This window comes from Microtus ochrogaster, chromosome 22 (genome assembly GCF_000317375.1).
Source record: "Microtus ochrogaster isolate Prairie Vole_2 chromosome 22, MicOch1.0, whole genome shotgun sequence".
Taxonomy (NCBI): Eukaryota; Metazoa; Chordata; class Mammalia; order Rodentia; family Cricetidae; genus Microtus; species Microtus ochrogaster.
In genome coordinates this window covers 6,616,884-6,632,614 of record NC_022023.1, presented here as the reverse complement: position 1 = coordinate 6,632,614, position 15,731 = coordinate 6,616,884, and the positions used below count along the sequence as shown (strand labels likewise).

The window sequence follows — 15,731 nt, the reverse complement described above, 5'->3', positions numbered from 1 at the left end:
ACCCAGCACTAGCGAATGCCTAAGATCTCGCATATTTGATAGCTTTAAACAGCCCGATCTATTATCTGGCATGTTTGGGGCCAGGGAAACTGTTTAATTTGGTTAGCATAAAATTAGTGTACGTCATACAAAAGCAGAGATACAATTATATAAAGTATACACATTACCAAAGTCCTTTGAAATTGGATCAGAAGCACATTTCATTGATAAAGAGCAAAGACTTGGCTAAGGGCAAGGTTTCGTAATCAGGTCAGATGCCCACCAGGGCTCTTCCTACCACACTAGTTGCTATACTAGATTACAGCTGTCTGCAATGACCTCCATCATCGTGAAGTGCTTGGCAGTTGTTCTGGCCAATCCTAGCATGGCAGCAAAGGTATAAGTACAGGCAGACTGGGTTTGTTGTTGTTTTGAAGCAGGGCCTTCCTAGACAGTCTGTAGAGTGGCTTAGGGTTCACACGTTTCCTGACACTGATTTTTCATATTAATACAAGACCTAATCGCAATGATTACTGTTTGCTGTTTTGCAAATTGGCAATTTCATACAAGAAGCTATGCCGAAAAGTAAAGACTATGGTAGAAGTAACAAGCCATGTTTAGTAGCTTAAGAATGGCAGCACCATACAGGCTTTCTACTTTATACTGTCTGAGACAGGGTCTCCCTGCCTAGCCCTGACGGGCCTAGAACTGACTCTCTGGACTACGCTGGCCTGGCACTCACAGAGATTCATACTGTCTCTGCTCTCCTCCATACCAAAGCCTAGGATTAAATGTTAGGTCACCACCTGGCTATTTTGAAAGCAATGTTAAGGTTTGATTATCTGTCTGTTCTTGGGGGTATATGACCATGCACGTGGCCACAGAGACCAGAGGCATTGGATCTCCATGTAGCTGGAGTTGGGAAACTCATGTACTGTGAAAGAGCAGTAAACCTTTTAAACACTTAGGCCATCTCCCCAGTCCTTAGACACTTAACTCTCAAGGACAAAAAGACATCTGGGTCTTTAGCAACACCAACATAATTATCAACTTTATCCACCACAGGAAGGACTTCTTACATTAAATACCCAAATTAAGTACACAAAATGAATCACAAAATTCTTTGTGTTTGTTTTGCTTTGCTATGGTGAGGAAAATGGCGTTCCTGCCAATCATGAGAATTTTAAACATCTAGGCTCAATCTACCTCGGGCAGAGACACAGCTGGATTCCTTGTATTTTGCTGGGACATATCACTCACAACGGAAGCTGGATCCACCACACTGGAACTGCAAAAGAAACAATCGTTCAGAGAATAAAACCTCACTCTTGAGGAAGCATAGATCGTGGCTTCACCGTCAAGGGCTTTTAAGGCAGGAAAAGGAAGGGGGTTCATAAGATCCAACCCCCAGGAAGGGAGAAGAAACTGGGGTCCGGCCATGATAAAGGTACAAAAACAAAGGAAATGATGGAGCAAAGGATGTGATTGCATAAGAAAGGACAAAAAGGACCATCTGTTAGGACCCTGGAAGATATCCAGGGTACAAGCACACAAGAGGTTCGCCATTTAAACTTGCAGAAATGAACCCATTTCACCCTTAAATTTAAGGTCAGATACAGATGGATGAAATAAAGTCACAAAATCCTGATTCCATAGCAGAGTTTCCCCTAATGCATATGGGACATAGCAGAAGCAAAGGCTCAGTAGAACAAAGCAACCTGGCCAAGAGACAGTATGACCAGGTCAGATAGCTGGACACAAAGGCTGATGTGTTGTGGCAATTCCCTATGACCTTCCAATCCAAATGTTAATAGGTGCAGTCTTACACAGACACAGAGACAAACGCAAGGGCATTGAGAAGTGGTGGCTGAGGAGATGTCTGTGGCTGGTTTAAAGAGCAGAGGATTCTCTAAAGCCTGATGCACTATCCAGAGGCAGGGCAGTCCCAAGGTAAAAGTCAAATACAGTCACAGCAAATAGTGAGTTGATCAGGTCATTCCCTTGGCTATAAGTAAGAAGAAAAGTAGGTCGCAGAATCCCGGGAGAGGAAGAAAATCAGCTTGTCGAGAAGGACCGCTCCAGGAGCCTCGCCTTTGACATAAAAGATGAAGTCACTGTTGGCTGGAACCACAGTTCCTTTGTTAATCTCCACCAACTCTAAGTGACATCAGAGTCAAGAGCTTGGAAAAATCCTCTGAAGGTGATGGCTTCTCACCACATGGCCGAGGAACAGAAAGCCCAGCAAGGAGACATTTCACCCTGGAGCCATGGAACCTCGCCCAAGATTACTGCCACTAAACCCCAGGGCTGGATACTTCATGGCTTCCAGTTCTTATTTCTATATTTGAACTGCTATTTTTTTTCACAGCAAGTCCCCAGAAACCGTTAATCTCTTAAGGAAGCCATTCTCTTCCTTCCATCACCTTCTCTATTGATCCAAAGGTAAAGTAGGGCAGATGAGGTGTCATTTCCAGCATGAATGCAAAAAAAGGGAAGGGAGGGTTGTATGAAATGGAAAACAAGAAAAGACATTATAATGGAACCACAATTTGGACAGAGAGTTCTTACAGGAAATCTATCCCTGCACTAGATGAATGCAAAGTCAAATCAAGTTGTGCAGCAGCAAAGTATCAAAAACAAGCATGGCCACCGAGTGAACCTGGTGTCCACACAGTGGAAGGCCAACAGCTCAGAACCAGTAAGCCATTTCTTTCCAGTGCCAGTTTTGGAGGCCAGTAGGGGAAACGGAGCCAACCACCCGGCGCTAGTGCAGTCCTGGATCTTGGAGGAGAACCTACAGCTGCCGCTGTGTCAATCAATCCCTAACTGTGTTCCTAACATTTGCTCTCATACCCCAAGGTAAGTGCATTCATCCATCATGAAGCAAAGTTCTTTGCAACACTGACCATTACAGGAAGCCATACCAGGTCAAAATGCAGTATCTACAACACAACTCCCACATCAGTGATCAGGGATCATTGTAGAAGAAGGGGCATACAGACTGTAAGAGACTGAGAGGGGTCTTGCTATGAGATTCTGTCTCCTAGAAACGTCAGATATGACACCCATGAAGTCTCACCAGCAATGATGCCTCAACACGTGCTGAACAAGAACAGCACCAATAGACATGATAGCATGGACGAGGGAAAGCCCATCCCTACAAAGTCTGCCCTACACAAAGTACTACAGGCAGCCAAGGAATGCTGAGAGCAAGGGGGATAGGCTTCCCCAGGGTAGAGTACACCAATTAGTTATCCGATACTGAATGGTTAGCCCTGAAAACTTACACATACAGGTAACATTAAACAGTATGAACAGGTGTATTTGTGGGTTTAGGAACACAGGCACATATGTAACAATTGAAAAAGAGGTCACTAATTTGAAAGGGAGCAAAGGAGGTTACATTGGAGGGTTGTGAGGGAGGAAAGGGGAAAGTAAATGTGATTATATTATAATCTGAAAAATGTTTTGAAATTAAACATTATAAAAAAGAGCCAGTGGGTACTATGATAAACCGTATAGAGCAGATGCCTGGCTCAGAATAAATGAGCTCCCTTAGTAAGTAAAGCAGCGGGATAATCAGAGGACCTGAGCCAATCACAGAGGTTAGGGCTCCTCAAGGGACAGCCATGGTTTCCTGCCATCTTGCTCCTTCCCACTCCCTAACCCCAAAGGATAAGCAGAGCTTGATACTATACGCCCTCCACACCTGGAAATTCAGCTCCTATGCCCCCAGGCTCCAGGGGCCCAAACTACACATTGTGATTGTCCTCACTAGAGATGAAACCTGTCTCTCCCTTACAGAAGTCTGCTCCAGGGTTCTCGAGTAGAACAAAGTGGTTGGCCAAATCATATGACTCTTAGCTGTTTCCACTCAACCCCCCACCTCACTGTCTGCTGACATCAGTACTGTCATATTCAAGTCCAATCTAAACTGCCCCTCCCATCACGACGCTTTTTATTAGTCCTTTGGATTGAGAGTTTGCTCTCTGCCTGGCATTGCTTGCTATCACGACAGCAGATCTTTACAAAGAAGCAGTATCTTTCCTCGGGAAATAGTTCTTTATGGCCAGATACTGTATATTTCGTCCTTAGAATCCCACTCCTTCCAGAGGGAGGTAGATTGCATCATAAAAATAAAAGATGCTCAATATATTCTATATGACAAGACTTTGTGTGTGTCTGTATGTGTGTGTGTGTGTGTGTGTGTGTTTGAGACAGTGTCTCACTGTGTATCCCTGGCTGTCCTGGAACTCTCTGTGTAGACCAGGCTGGTCTTGCACTCACAATTCACCTGCCTCTGCCTCCCAAGTGCTAGATTTAAAGGTGTGCACCACCACACCGAGTTGCACGGTAAGATTTTTTAAATGGGAAGAGCCTGTACTCTGTAACTTCTTCCCCACATTCTCCAAAAAGGACCTGGGATATCAGAAGTCACACTAAGGCAGAGTAAGATGACTAAAACACTAGATGTCAATACTGTTCTAGAACCAGAAGGAAATTCTGCAAGTAATTATTTTTATGTTTTTAAAAAATTATTTTGATCTCCTTCAGGGCTGTTAAGTTTGTTGGAGGCTGCTGCTGTGTCTCTCCCCAATAGTCTGGCTCTAGGCTCAGCATGTCGTGGTATTCCATGGTGCTTCAACAAATAAACAGGAAGAAATGACCCAGAGGAAAAAGAAACGGGGTGAATTAGAAAACATACTTTAAGCCTTTCAAGTCAGCAGTATTTTTGTGAGCACACACACTTCTTGAGACACTACAGACCCGCTGAGCACAAGCGTTCCCACCTAAGCAGGAGGCACTTGGAAGCGCCTAGAGCATTTTTATTACCATAACGGACTGGAGCAGATCTAAAGACCCGATAAGATTAGATATCCTCTTGAGAGCTCAATAGAAATGATATTGTGAGCCAGACATCTTAAAAATGAAATTAATTCTTATTACCGGATTTCCTATCAATTCTCAAATGCGTTGTCCCGCTTACTGGCTCAACCCCATCTTCCTCCAGGGCAAGCTTGTAGCTTCCACTGACCCTGTTACTGGGGGTCCTAGCAAATAGCCGATTCTTCTGGTAGAGCACGCTAGACAGATATAACAAAAGCCTTCCGGGAAAGAGGTCATTGGTATAAAAAGCCATGCTATTTCAGAGGCCAAGATGAAGTCGGGATTTATTGGTTCTTGTTCCACAGAGGGCAAGAAGGAGGCTGGTGATAGAGTAAGCATAAGTGATAGACTGATATTGAAGTGGCATTTTGGTTCCCTATGCTGATACACAAAAAGAGCATCTAATTCCTCCCACACCAACAGTAAATGGGATGCTGGGAAGTTAACCTCCTCATTTTCCCACCATTTCAGGAAAAAATACGGCAGCATCAGGGAATGAAATAGCATGGTGAAGAGTTTAGTTTCTGGAAAGGTGCCCCAGAGAGGTTTTAGCTAGCGGACAGTACACATCCTGACAGAGGCCATCCTCCCTCCTGCGCCATGCCTTCCTGATTTCCATCCCCAATGCTCCAATCCCAGGGTTCTGTTAATTTGGGGAGAGCATTCCAAGCCTTCTCCACCTTTCTCTGGTCACCAGTGATTGAGAACCCACACACCCAAACAACCCATCCACTTTGTCTTATGGGACATCTCTGCATCCTTACCAGCACCGCAGTGTCTGTCTAGCTGACCCAGAGTGGTCTCATGTTCGACCCCCTCTCCATTCCACTTCTCAAGAAAGAAAGTCTTGAAGCAAAGTGTTGGGATCTGGAGGCTGCTGGTTCCATTTTGACTTTTTTCTTGCCATTTCTTTCTTTCTTTTTTTCTTTTTTATTACTTACTCCCTGGAGTCCAAACCAATCCATTTGTTCATTAATTTATTTCCTGATTTGTTTTTTGTCCATCTCGTCCCTCACCATTTATTCTTTATTTATCAATTCATGATCTTACTAACTATTCTCTTCTACTCCTCCATTCGCTCACCTTCCCACTCTTAGATACCCTAACTCTTTCTCTGTGGTCTAGATTTGTTGAAGTATTTCCCCGGATCTAATGAAGTCACTGACTTCTATTCATAACATTTAATTTTTAGGTCCCTTTCTTACCAAGGCACTGAGGCAACCAGGGCCCTCCTGACGAGTTTGGTTGAAGACTCCGAGCTTTATGAGGATGCTTATCACAAAGTAACTCATAACTTTTAGAAGCCATCAGTCCTAATAAGTTTTCTACTAGAGCTTACATAGTACACAGCACACAGAAAACAAATGTCTGATCCCTGCCTGGCTAGACCTTCTTTGTGCTACATCGCAGCCGGGGACCACCTGGCCTACCTGTCAGGATGGCACAGATACCTTTGGGTCCACATTTCAGGAAGGTGATGGTTAAAAAAAACCAAAAGAATTGAAACTTCCAAGTACATAGGCTAAGTCCTTGGGGAATAGTTAGGTATTCTTTATTATCTAATTCGTGTTACAGCCTTTCGTGAGAAAAGATGACACTCCCAGGCATCTTTAGGGTGTGTGACAGAGAAGAGGAGAAGGGACAGAATGGAGAAAGGACTGGAAGCTGACAATGCACCCAGGTGAATATTGATATTTTAGATGTTTCTGCCACCCTCTCTGCCGTTCCAGAGATAAAACAATAGAGGCTACCAGAGGGTAAGTCTCGAACAGTGCTATCAAAGGAACAGACATGCAGAGGCAGATTAAAGGTCCATCCTTTTTTGGTTCATCCAAGCCAAAGAAGCACCATAGCAGAGATACCAAAGGCCCTGGTCAGTAAATGCCTCTTAGACTCTCCATGGTACCCAGGGTTCCATACTTGCTTCTAAGATAACAAGATGTGCTGCAGTTCATTGTGGGTAGCCACCTGACACAGAGGGAAGAGATCCCTGGTCTGCATTCCGTAAGCCCCACATTGACTAAGCCATGTTCTACGGCCTTTTGTGCACATGCTCAATGAAGACTTTAGGAGGGTATATGATACGTTATCAGTGTGGGGTTCATGGACCAGTGGCAATCCATAAAGTGTTTATCACTGATCCGTGGTGATGTAAGTACAGGGATTAAGAGCATATGCGAAGGACCATTTACAGCCCTTTGTCAGGATGCTTGGTAGACAATGATCTGTGTGCTGTTTTTCCCTTCTGTATTCATTTCTGTGTTTTACAGAAGGCATCAGCCTGAGACATTTAAAAATCAAAGTGTAAAGCAAAATGAAGCAGGTCCTCTGTCTTAGTTTATGAAGTTCAGCAGAGACCATCCAGCTAAGCTAGTGATCAGGACTATAGCTGCTGGCTACCAGATTTCTGTCCGCTGCCCTCAGGGACCAGTGTTCTCTGTTTATAAACCTTCCTGCCTTTCCCAGTGCTGCAGCTGTAAACAACGGTGAGTTCAGAAGGAATGGCGGTGGCTGCCCATGTCTGACTGCTTGCCGATCACCCATAGCATTTTAATTTATAGGCGAGCCCCCCACGGTCTCGTGGCTACAACACAATTAAAGACCTTGCCACCATGCCTACCTAAGAAACTGCGCTATCCAGCCTCACATCCCCCCAGTTTTCATTCCTGGCTAAGAAAATATTGACAGGTGTTGAGTCATTCGATAGCAAACAACTTCGTCTAGAAGGACGGGCCCCAAAACACACTTAGCACACCCAGTTCGCAAAGGTTATGAAAGCATAAGTGAAAAGCGTTGCAGGAGATTGATACCAAGAGAAATGGCGGCCTCTGACACGGAAAGGGGGAAGTCAAAAATAACTCCTTGTACAGCTGACTGATTACAACCCGAGCCACGCCTCCCAGAACTGGCCTTCACTGAGCAAAGCATGTGCTTGATACGACAAACAGCTGTGTGCTTGCCTTCCCAACCACACAGTCCGTGTGATATAATAGTGTAATTGTATTGCTACCCGGAAGTTGCCCATTTCTGTTCTTCCTGAGAAATGCTAACCAGTTCCCACACTGAATTTCAGCTAACCTCACAACATCCTAGTAAGACAATCCCGGTCCGGTTTACAGATATGATCAAAAAGAGCTACACAGAAGACAGTGCATATTCAAATCCCAGATGTTATATTAGCCTGGAAGGAAGGAAGGCTGAGGAATGCCCACCAGCCTGGGGGTTAGATGGGAAGTCTGGGCTTGCTCAAACTGTGAACCGAGGTGTTTGCCTCTGAGTCTGCAACGTGTCTTCTTGCCTCTTCTACAGCGGTGTTTGTTCCCCCTGCTGGTTAATGCCCCGTGCTCCTTAGCCCCTATCACGCACAGACTCTAAGATTTACGCCCAGCTTCTCGGTCATGTCTGTTTAATGGCTATGACTTTTCTACTTGGGTTTCTAATATTTTCGGCCTCATCTTTTTTTTTAAATGAAAATAAGGACTTTACCCATCAGGGGCAGAGCAGGCAATGGGGGTAGGGGCAGGGGACACCAAGAGGAATGACAGAGTGTCCTGAGTTTCTCGAAACGCTACATTCAAGAGTCCACTATGTGCTATGTTAAGAATTCTATGTTTACTAGCTATTTGGCTTCCTACTAACTCCATTAGCCGATTATCAGTCTCATATAACGGTGGAAGTAGAGGCTGAAGAAATTAAGTGGTCATTACTCTATGGTCACGATACCAACCAGCAGCGATTAACAAGGTGCCTCAACCTCAAGCCAACATGGCAGACCAGCGTAGACGAAACAGAACATTACAAATTTTTTGGACCATTTGGAGTCCTGGCCTCCAGCTGTTCTTCCTTGCTAGAGATCTTCACTTTCCTTCTGATTTGAGTAACTGAAAGCTGTGTCAAAGTTGTTTACCAGCTCTGCTTCACAAGCACATGTTGCCTTGGCCTTGAGGATCAGAGGATAAGGTTTTCACCTGTTGGCCCACGTGACTGTTGGGTATATAAGCCTCCATGGTGCTATTGAATAAGGGGCTTCTTACCAGTGCCTAGAGGTCCGTATCCCTGTCTGTGTTTGTGTTTCAACCTCCAGCCCCTTGCCCGAAGCTTAGGAACTGTATGGTAGCGCATAGAGCGCAAAAAGGCCTTGTGCGCTGCAACAAATAGTCCTGGAGGAAAATCAACACCCACTACTCATGAGAAGTAGGCAATTAGCAGACACCTTATTAGAGTCAGCATGCCATTACCAGTTGGCATAACTTTATTCATAATTGACTCCGAAATGCCTGTTGGTAGCTGTGTTATACATAGACCCTTCCTTGCCTATAAACGTTGGAAATATCTCTGTTCCCATGTGGCCTTGGTCTTGGATCTAGACTCAGTGTGTCTGAAGTCAAAGACACTGACTTCGCACCAGTAGTAGGTTCCGAAGTGAGTTGTCTCCACTGAGGCACTCCTCCCACCAAAAGGCAGTAACTGTCCCTTGAAGAGAGAGGTGCTAACGAGAATATCTTTAAGGACGCCAAACAACTGATTCAGCATCAAAAGTGGAACAACACAGCCTCCCAGTTGGCTGCTTCTTGGAAAGGATGGACAAACAGACGCTTAAGCCATCAAAAGGTCAAAACCGAAAATACAGAGGACACCCTGCGTTTTAATGAGGCAACTTGTTACCTATGATGTGCTCACTGTCCTGCATACATGAGAACCAGCTCTGACCGGTCTATCTCAATCCCATCCATCCTTGAGCTTCTTCCATCACACTAGACATAACAGTATGATTGCCATTCATCTGTCCCCTTAGATGAACGGTAGCCCGCACAGACCTCTTCAGTCTACTCTAGGAAAAGCCTACACGCCAATGAAAAACCACCACTCCTGGCGCTGGAAGAAACAACCACTTAATACTTTGATACCACAGTGGAGATCTGTCGGAAATTCTGAAAGCCAGGGAAGAGTCTGGTTCAGGCTCCATTCTCGCGGGGGCTCAGAAGTCCCCCCAAACATTACCAATCTCCACATCGGTGACTGCAGTCCTTCACCTGTACCCCAAGCCCACATCTGCCTACATAGCATAGCAGGCCACCAAACCCACCCGTTCTGGCTTACCTTGGGCCTGCTGGAGCTGTGTCATCTTCCGGCTCTTCCGCAACAGCCAGCTCTGGGGGGAGGAGAGCATCTTTGTTGACGTTATTCACCCAGCTTTCTTTGGCCCTCATTGCTGTGTCCTTACTCTGCTCGGCTGAAACAGGAAATGACAGACAGAAAGGTTATCTATCACTTCTACAATCTATACCCTTCCTTCTCCTTGGCTCCCATTAGTAAGGGCTTAGATCTGAACCTTGGGCCTTGTAAGTACCAAGGTGACTGACAACTGGGTCTCAGAATCAAAATTATAGCTGTGAGAGAAGACAGGAGATTTGCTTGATTTCAGATCCCTGCCTTCCACTTTCCTGAAAGAATAGGTGTACCCTTATAGATATGGGTGACCCTAGAGATGGCTGAAGCCAAGTTCTAACTGCCTCTAGGTTAATCTGACCTACATTGGAGTCAGGACCATTTAGTCAAGAGATGTTCAGAGTGGGAGTGAGCATTGAGTTCCTTACCAAGCATTTACTAAAAGCCTACAATGGGCCAAAAAAAACAGTCAACTCTGGGGTACAACGGAACAATCCTAATTTAGGAGGTGCCCCTCCAGTGCCAAATTCTAAATTCACTGCAACACACTGCTCAGGTGTCATTGCCCCCATAAAGCCTCTGTGCTGTGTCTTCAGAAATCTCTTCTGCCTCTGAATACCCAGCATTCTCCTTACCTGCATCTCTATCAGCATCAACTGAGTGGTGAATAGCAAGCAAGAACTACGCTGAGCTCTTTATGGACACTGTCTTGTGCGGTGAGAGGTATTTTCTATGTTTATGCTTAGAAGTTTAGAACCAAAAAGTTCAAGCAAATTGCTTAAGGTCACATGATAAGTGTCGAGAATGCTTTCATCAGTATTAAATGGGCAATATGGGGGCTTTTAGTTTCTAAATGCATCGCCAAATGGAACCTATCCCCTCCTGGTCTTGGCACACATCAGTCAAGTATCTTCAGTTGCAGATGGAGTCCATAGTACTAACCAGTATCACCCAAGATTTCTTAAGGCCTGGGCACATTTGAAAACCAAAAGAGCTTGAGGCAATGCACCGTTCATGCTTAGGAGTCAACCTTTATCTGCAATACGTGTGATGCAGTCCAAAGATTTGCAATCCCAGTTTTGCTGCTTAGCAATAAGAGGACCTTGGGAGAGTTAACTCAGGGTGCCCAATAAAGCTTATAGGCAAAGTAAACTTACCTTACAAAATGCTGCTACCGTTAAAAATAGATAGTTAACCTTCGCTGTATACTAAATGCTTTAAAGATAGTCTTTCTTCTTCGTCTGCAAGCTAAACCTAGAGGTTTATAGTGAGCAGTCATGAGTTGATTAGAAAGGAGTCAGATAGAAATCTGTAAGGCAAAAATGAAGTGGTAAAATAAAAAGAACCGTAAATAAACTCTTAGAGTCCAGGAAGTACTGCACTGGGCGATGGAAGAAGCACATGTTAAGAGCCTTGAACATGAAACCTGATTTCTCTCTAAACCTTTGGTGCTATTCAGTAGGCTTTGAATTTCCAGAGTTAAAAGTCAAAGAAGGAGCCGGGGAGGGGATTCAGTTGATAAAGAGTTTGCTATGCAAATATGGGGACCTAACCTGAGTTTGATAGCCAGCACCTATTCTAAAAGAGCTACCTGAGGATGACTTCTGCCCTCGGCACATGTGCATATACTTGCGTGTGTATCCATATATACCTGTGTGTATATATACACACACCGAGAAAGCCAAAGAAAGATATGCACATTCCTCACAATCCCCAAGCACAACCACTACTACATTTACGCCCGGTGCCTAAGAGTTGTGTTCATTTACAGCCAGTCGCCTAGCCCAATCCTCACCCATCCAAATCCAAGGCAAGAGGATTTTGAGTGAGAAGGACACACACAATGTGAAGCATCCCCCCAAATGATGTCCTTCAGCAGAGTCCTTTCCCTCCCTTCTTCCCAGACAATGGCTGCCTGTGACCTCACCTGCCACGGGGAGCCTCTTCTTCCTCATGGATGCTCTGATGATATCAGCGCCATGGATTCTGTCCCTGTGCCTTTTGGCTTTAGCTTCGTAAAACCATTGGCCGCTCATATTCTTTAGCTGTTGGTCATCCTTAATTTTTTCAGGCAAATGTCTAGAAAAGGAAAAGAGCTTTACTTGCCAAGAACCCTCAGTAAATAAACAAGTCCACTTTGACACTGAAGAAATTTATAAAGATGCAAGCAAAATGAAGCTCTCAATAATTTATGTGTCGGGCTGGAGAGATGGCTCAGTGGTTAAGAGCATTGCCTGGTCTTCCAAGGGTCCTGAGTTCAATTCCCAGCAACCACATGGTGGCTCACAACCATCTGTAAAGAGGTCTGGCGCCCTCTTCAGGCCTTCAGGCATACAGACAGAATATTGTATACATAATAAATATGTTTAAAAAAAAGAAAGTTTAAAAAAAAATAATTTATGTGTCACAAGCCTCCTAGATGTCTAACAAATGCTCTGCTTTGACTGAAAAGCTAATCAAGTGATACCAAACATGATTTTTAAAGGGTTTTATTTATTTTTATTTTATGTGTATGACTATTTTGTCTGTCAGTAAATGCATAATGAATGTGCATTGCCCATAGAAGAGAGTATCAGAATTTCCTAGAATTGAAGTTACAGGCAGTTGTGAATTGTGGGTGCAGGGATTTGAACCAAGGTCCCCTACAAGACCTGCAAGTGCTCTTAACTACTCTGTCTGAAACTTCTCAAGAGCAGACTCACTTCTTAGTTGAAGTCTTCTATGTCCACCATTCAGATGGGCACAGTAGAGAGGAATGATGGAGAGTCTCTTAGGCCGCTTCCTCATCTTTAAAATGGGGTTAAACACCCCATCTCAGAGGGTTTCTCTGAGAATTAGATTACACCACTGAAACCACCCTCTGCATATGCCAAGGGCCTATCAGGCATTTAATGGATCTGTGAGATAAGCAGTTCCTTGGATCTTCTCTTTTCAGTGAAATGAGTTTATCAGAGACTTTACCGGAAGCCTGTACAGGAAGAGGACATGACACTCTGTGTGCTGAGGGCGGGCTAAAGCGAGGAGGTAGAGGCAAGATCCATCAATGCTGAGATTGCTTTTAAGAATTCCATAATCATTCATGCTTGCTGAAAAACTAAAACCTAAAGAGCAAACCAACTGATGCCCTCCTAAAACATCCCTAGTTGAGACTGGTTAAGGAAAATGGTGTTCTAACCAATGAGTCTTTTAACCTCCACATCCCCTAGGCAATAAAATGAGAGTCTCAAAACTATCTTTTCTTACTCATGGAGATAACACTCAAGAGTAAAATTTGATTAAAAAAAAAAAGCCTTTGGGAAACTTTGAACTCTCCCAAGATAATATGTTGGACAAATCCAAGTGGGTTTACGATTTTCACTCAAGCCAAGATGCTCCTTGTCTATGTGGCAAGTCTGGATTAGCCAGAGAATGTGAATGGGCCAAGCAGGGGATGAGCACTGAACACAGGCACATCCGGGAATGGAGAAGGAGCCAGAGGGGCAGTCTCCCAGGCCCAGCAATGGCCGCTCCTCTTCCCTAAGTATGCCTGAGGGGACAGCTTCTTTGTCTGTCACTTGCAAACACTTCACCAGTCTCCCCTCCTCTCCCAGTCACCTGGGAAGAAGTGATTTTTGTCCCCAATGTGCTCGTCGTGGTCCTGTGTCCAAATCCTGGCAGGGAAAGCATCATTGGTTCAGAGTCCTCAGCCACCAAAAGACTATGACTCTTATTAAATGCTGCTAATCGTTGCACATTGCCTAAGGCTTTTGACCAAGCAGATAGTCCTTGCTGGGCAACCGCTCTCCTTGGTCAGATGGGGCTCCAGGAAGGTTGGTTTTTATTTCATATATATTTGCTTAGTGCCGTACAAAACACTGTGCTCAAAGAGTGAAGGGATGCTGTACATGGCCCTGACCTCCTGCCTTCAGATCGGCTTTTAGCAGCAGATGCTCCTAAACCCCACTCACCGGCACACTCAACTTTGCGTTGCCCTCGAAACGGCTCTGCTGGGACCTGGAAGTTTTAGAGGTAGGGAATCCTGACTGAAAGACCGTGGGCTCCAGAGGCTCTCCTAAATAGGGCCAAAGCCTAGTCTGAATTCTGCCTAAACATGGCAATGGAAAGGTTAGTGAACTAGTCTGCACTTTAGTCTCCTTGCTTGTAAAGATGGAGGAAGTAAGACCTCCCCTTGAAGACTTCTGAGGTAATTCATTGAAATGTTTTGCCTGGAAGCACTTAGCAGTGCCCGGCTTTTATAAAGAGACCAGCGACCTCTGGATGTCTTCCCTTGGCTTCTCTGCCCAGCACATTCCTCTTCCTGCTGCTGCAGGCCTAGCCTGAGCATCACAAAGGCGTGATTCCCTTGTCCTTGTTCCCGCTAAACCTCCCTTTCGCGCTCCCGCAGATCCCAAGGCTCTGTTTGGACATCTGTTTTGCCCAGGCAGCTGTGGACTCTACAGACTCCTTGAATACAAGGATTACATCCTTATCACCATTTATAGTCTTACCATGAAGCACAGAGACTGCCACAGGACTGATACCCAGTAACTGTTTGCTGAGTGAGTAAGTCATCCAGCAGTTATGTGTCCGGCAGCCACCCTAGTCTGAGTAAGAAGAGATAACGAAGATCCCACCACTGCCAAGTTTCAGGGGACCAGACTCCACCATAGTAGGAGGGTTTCTGATGAGGCAGGACTGCTCATCTCTCATCAGAACAGGAAAAAACAGATCATGAAATATGGTTACCTGTCAGCATACCACAAACCCTCACAGCCGAGCTACTCCCGGTTTCTCTGAGTGAGATTGTTTTTGTTAGCTGGAAAGTACTGTGTAATAGATCCTTTGGAGGTCTTTGCAGCTCTTGGCCTCTCTCATCTTAATAACGACCTGCAAGGTCCTGGTGTATGCACAAATAGCACAGGGTATGTGAGTCATGCCCGTGGAGAGGCCCAGGAGGAGGGTGGGAAGCCTTGTGGGCAAGAACAGGGTTTCTGAGTCTTTTGTTTGAAAGCGACAAAAGAATGACAATTCTTTCAAATGTAGTGAGGGCCATTTTGGTATTTCTTAATATGATTATTTCTGCTGGGTTTACTAACCTCTGATTTTTTATACCTTAGCCACTTGTCATATTCTGCAGATGACTCCCTATGTGTGACATCGAAGACCAAATTTATAAAGATATCAATCATTCGAATAATCTCCCCATGGTGGGTGCTAAAATCTCTTACAATAGTTCTCTCCTCTCTTCTGATTTAAAATTGAGTGAGCCGCATTAGCACTGGATTCTCTCGTTGTTGCACTGCCTTGTGAAGTGGGAAGTGTACATCTCTTGGGACCGACACTGCTCACCTCCCTACACAGGCACGTTATGTTTAAATAAGCATAAAGAGAGCACCCGGTCAACCCTGGTGGGCAGCAAGACATCTTCCAGTCCAAAAATGCCACTGTCCCGTCAGCCTCCCAGACCAAGCACTCAGTGATTATGCTGCACAATCCCCCATTCTGTCCATCAACATCTGCACAACCTCTGCTTGAGTGAGCACACACTCAACCTGTGCACGGCATTTCATCCTTCTGATTTCACTACAGATGATTTATTCCATAGCCAGGGGTGGCCATCGTGCCCTGCCATGATTAACCTTTCATGATCTTTTGTTCACTTACTCTTTAATTTCCAAACATATGCCAGGCATATTCTAGGAATTGGGCATAAAAAT

The 15,731-nt window shown here is 44.9% G+C and overlaps 1 protein-coding gene across 5 annotated transcripts in view; it reads right to left on the bottom strand.

The window, feature by feature from the left end:
• The window catches only part of Sytl2 (synaptotagmin like 2), a 96,579-nt gene that overhangs the window by 36,927 nt on the left and 43,921 nt on the right, over positions 1-15,731 (bottom strand). For 4 of the 5 annotated variants that reach the window (XM_026784268.1, XM_026784266.1, XM_026784267.1 and 1 more), the window contains exons 3-5: positions 11,963-12,114; positions 9,967-10,099; positions 1,186-1,267 (exon numbers count right to left, since the gene is read on the bottom strand). In XM_026784268.1, the coding sequence (XP_026640069.1) occupies positions 1,186-1,267; positions 9,967-10,099; positions 11,963-12,114 (367 nt within the window). Of the gene's footprint in view, positions 1-1,185; positions 1,268-9,966; positions 10,100-11,192; positions 11,922-11,962; positions 12,115-15,731 lie in introns of those variants that run through there. The other variant, XM_026784270.1, reaches the window with a different exon arrangement.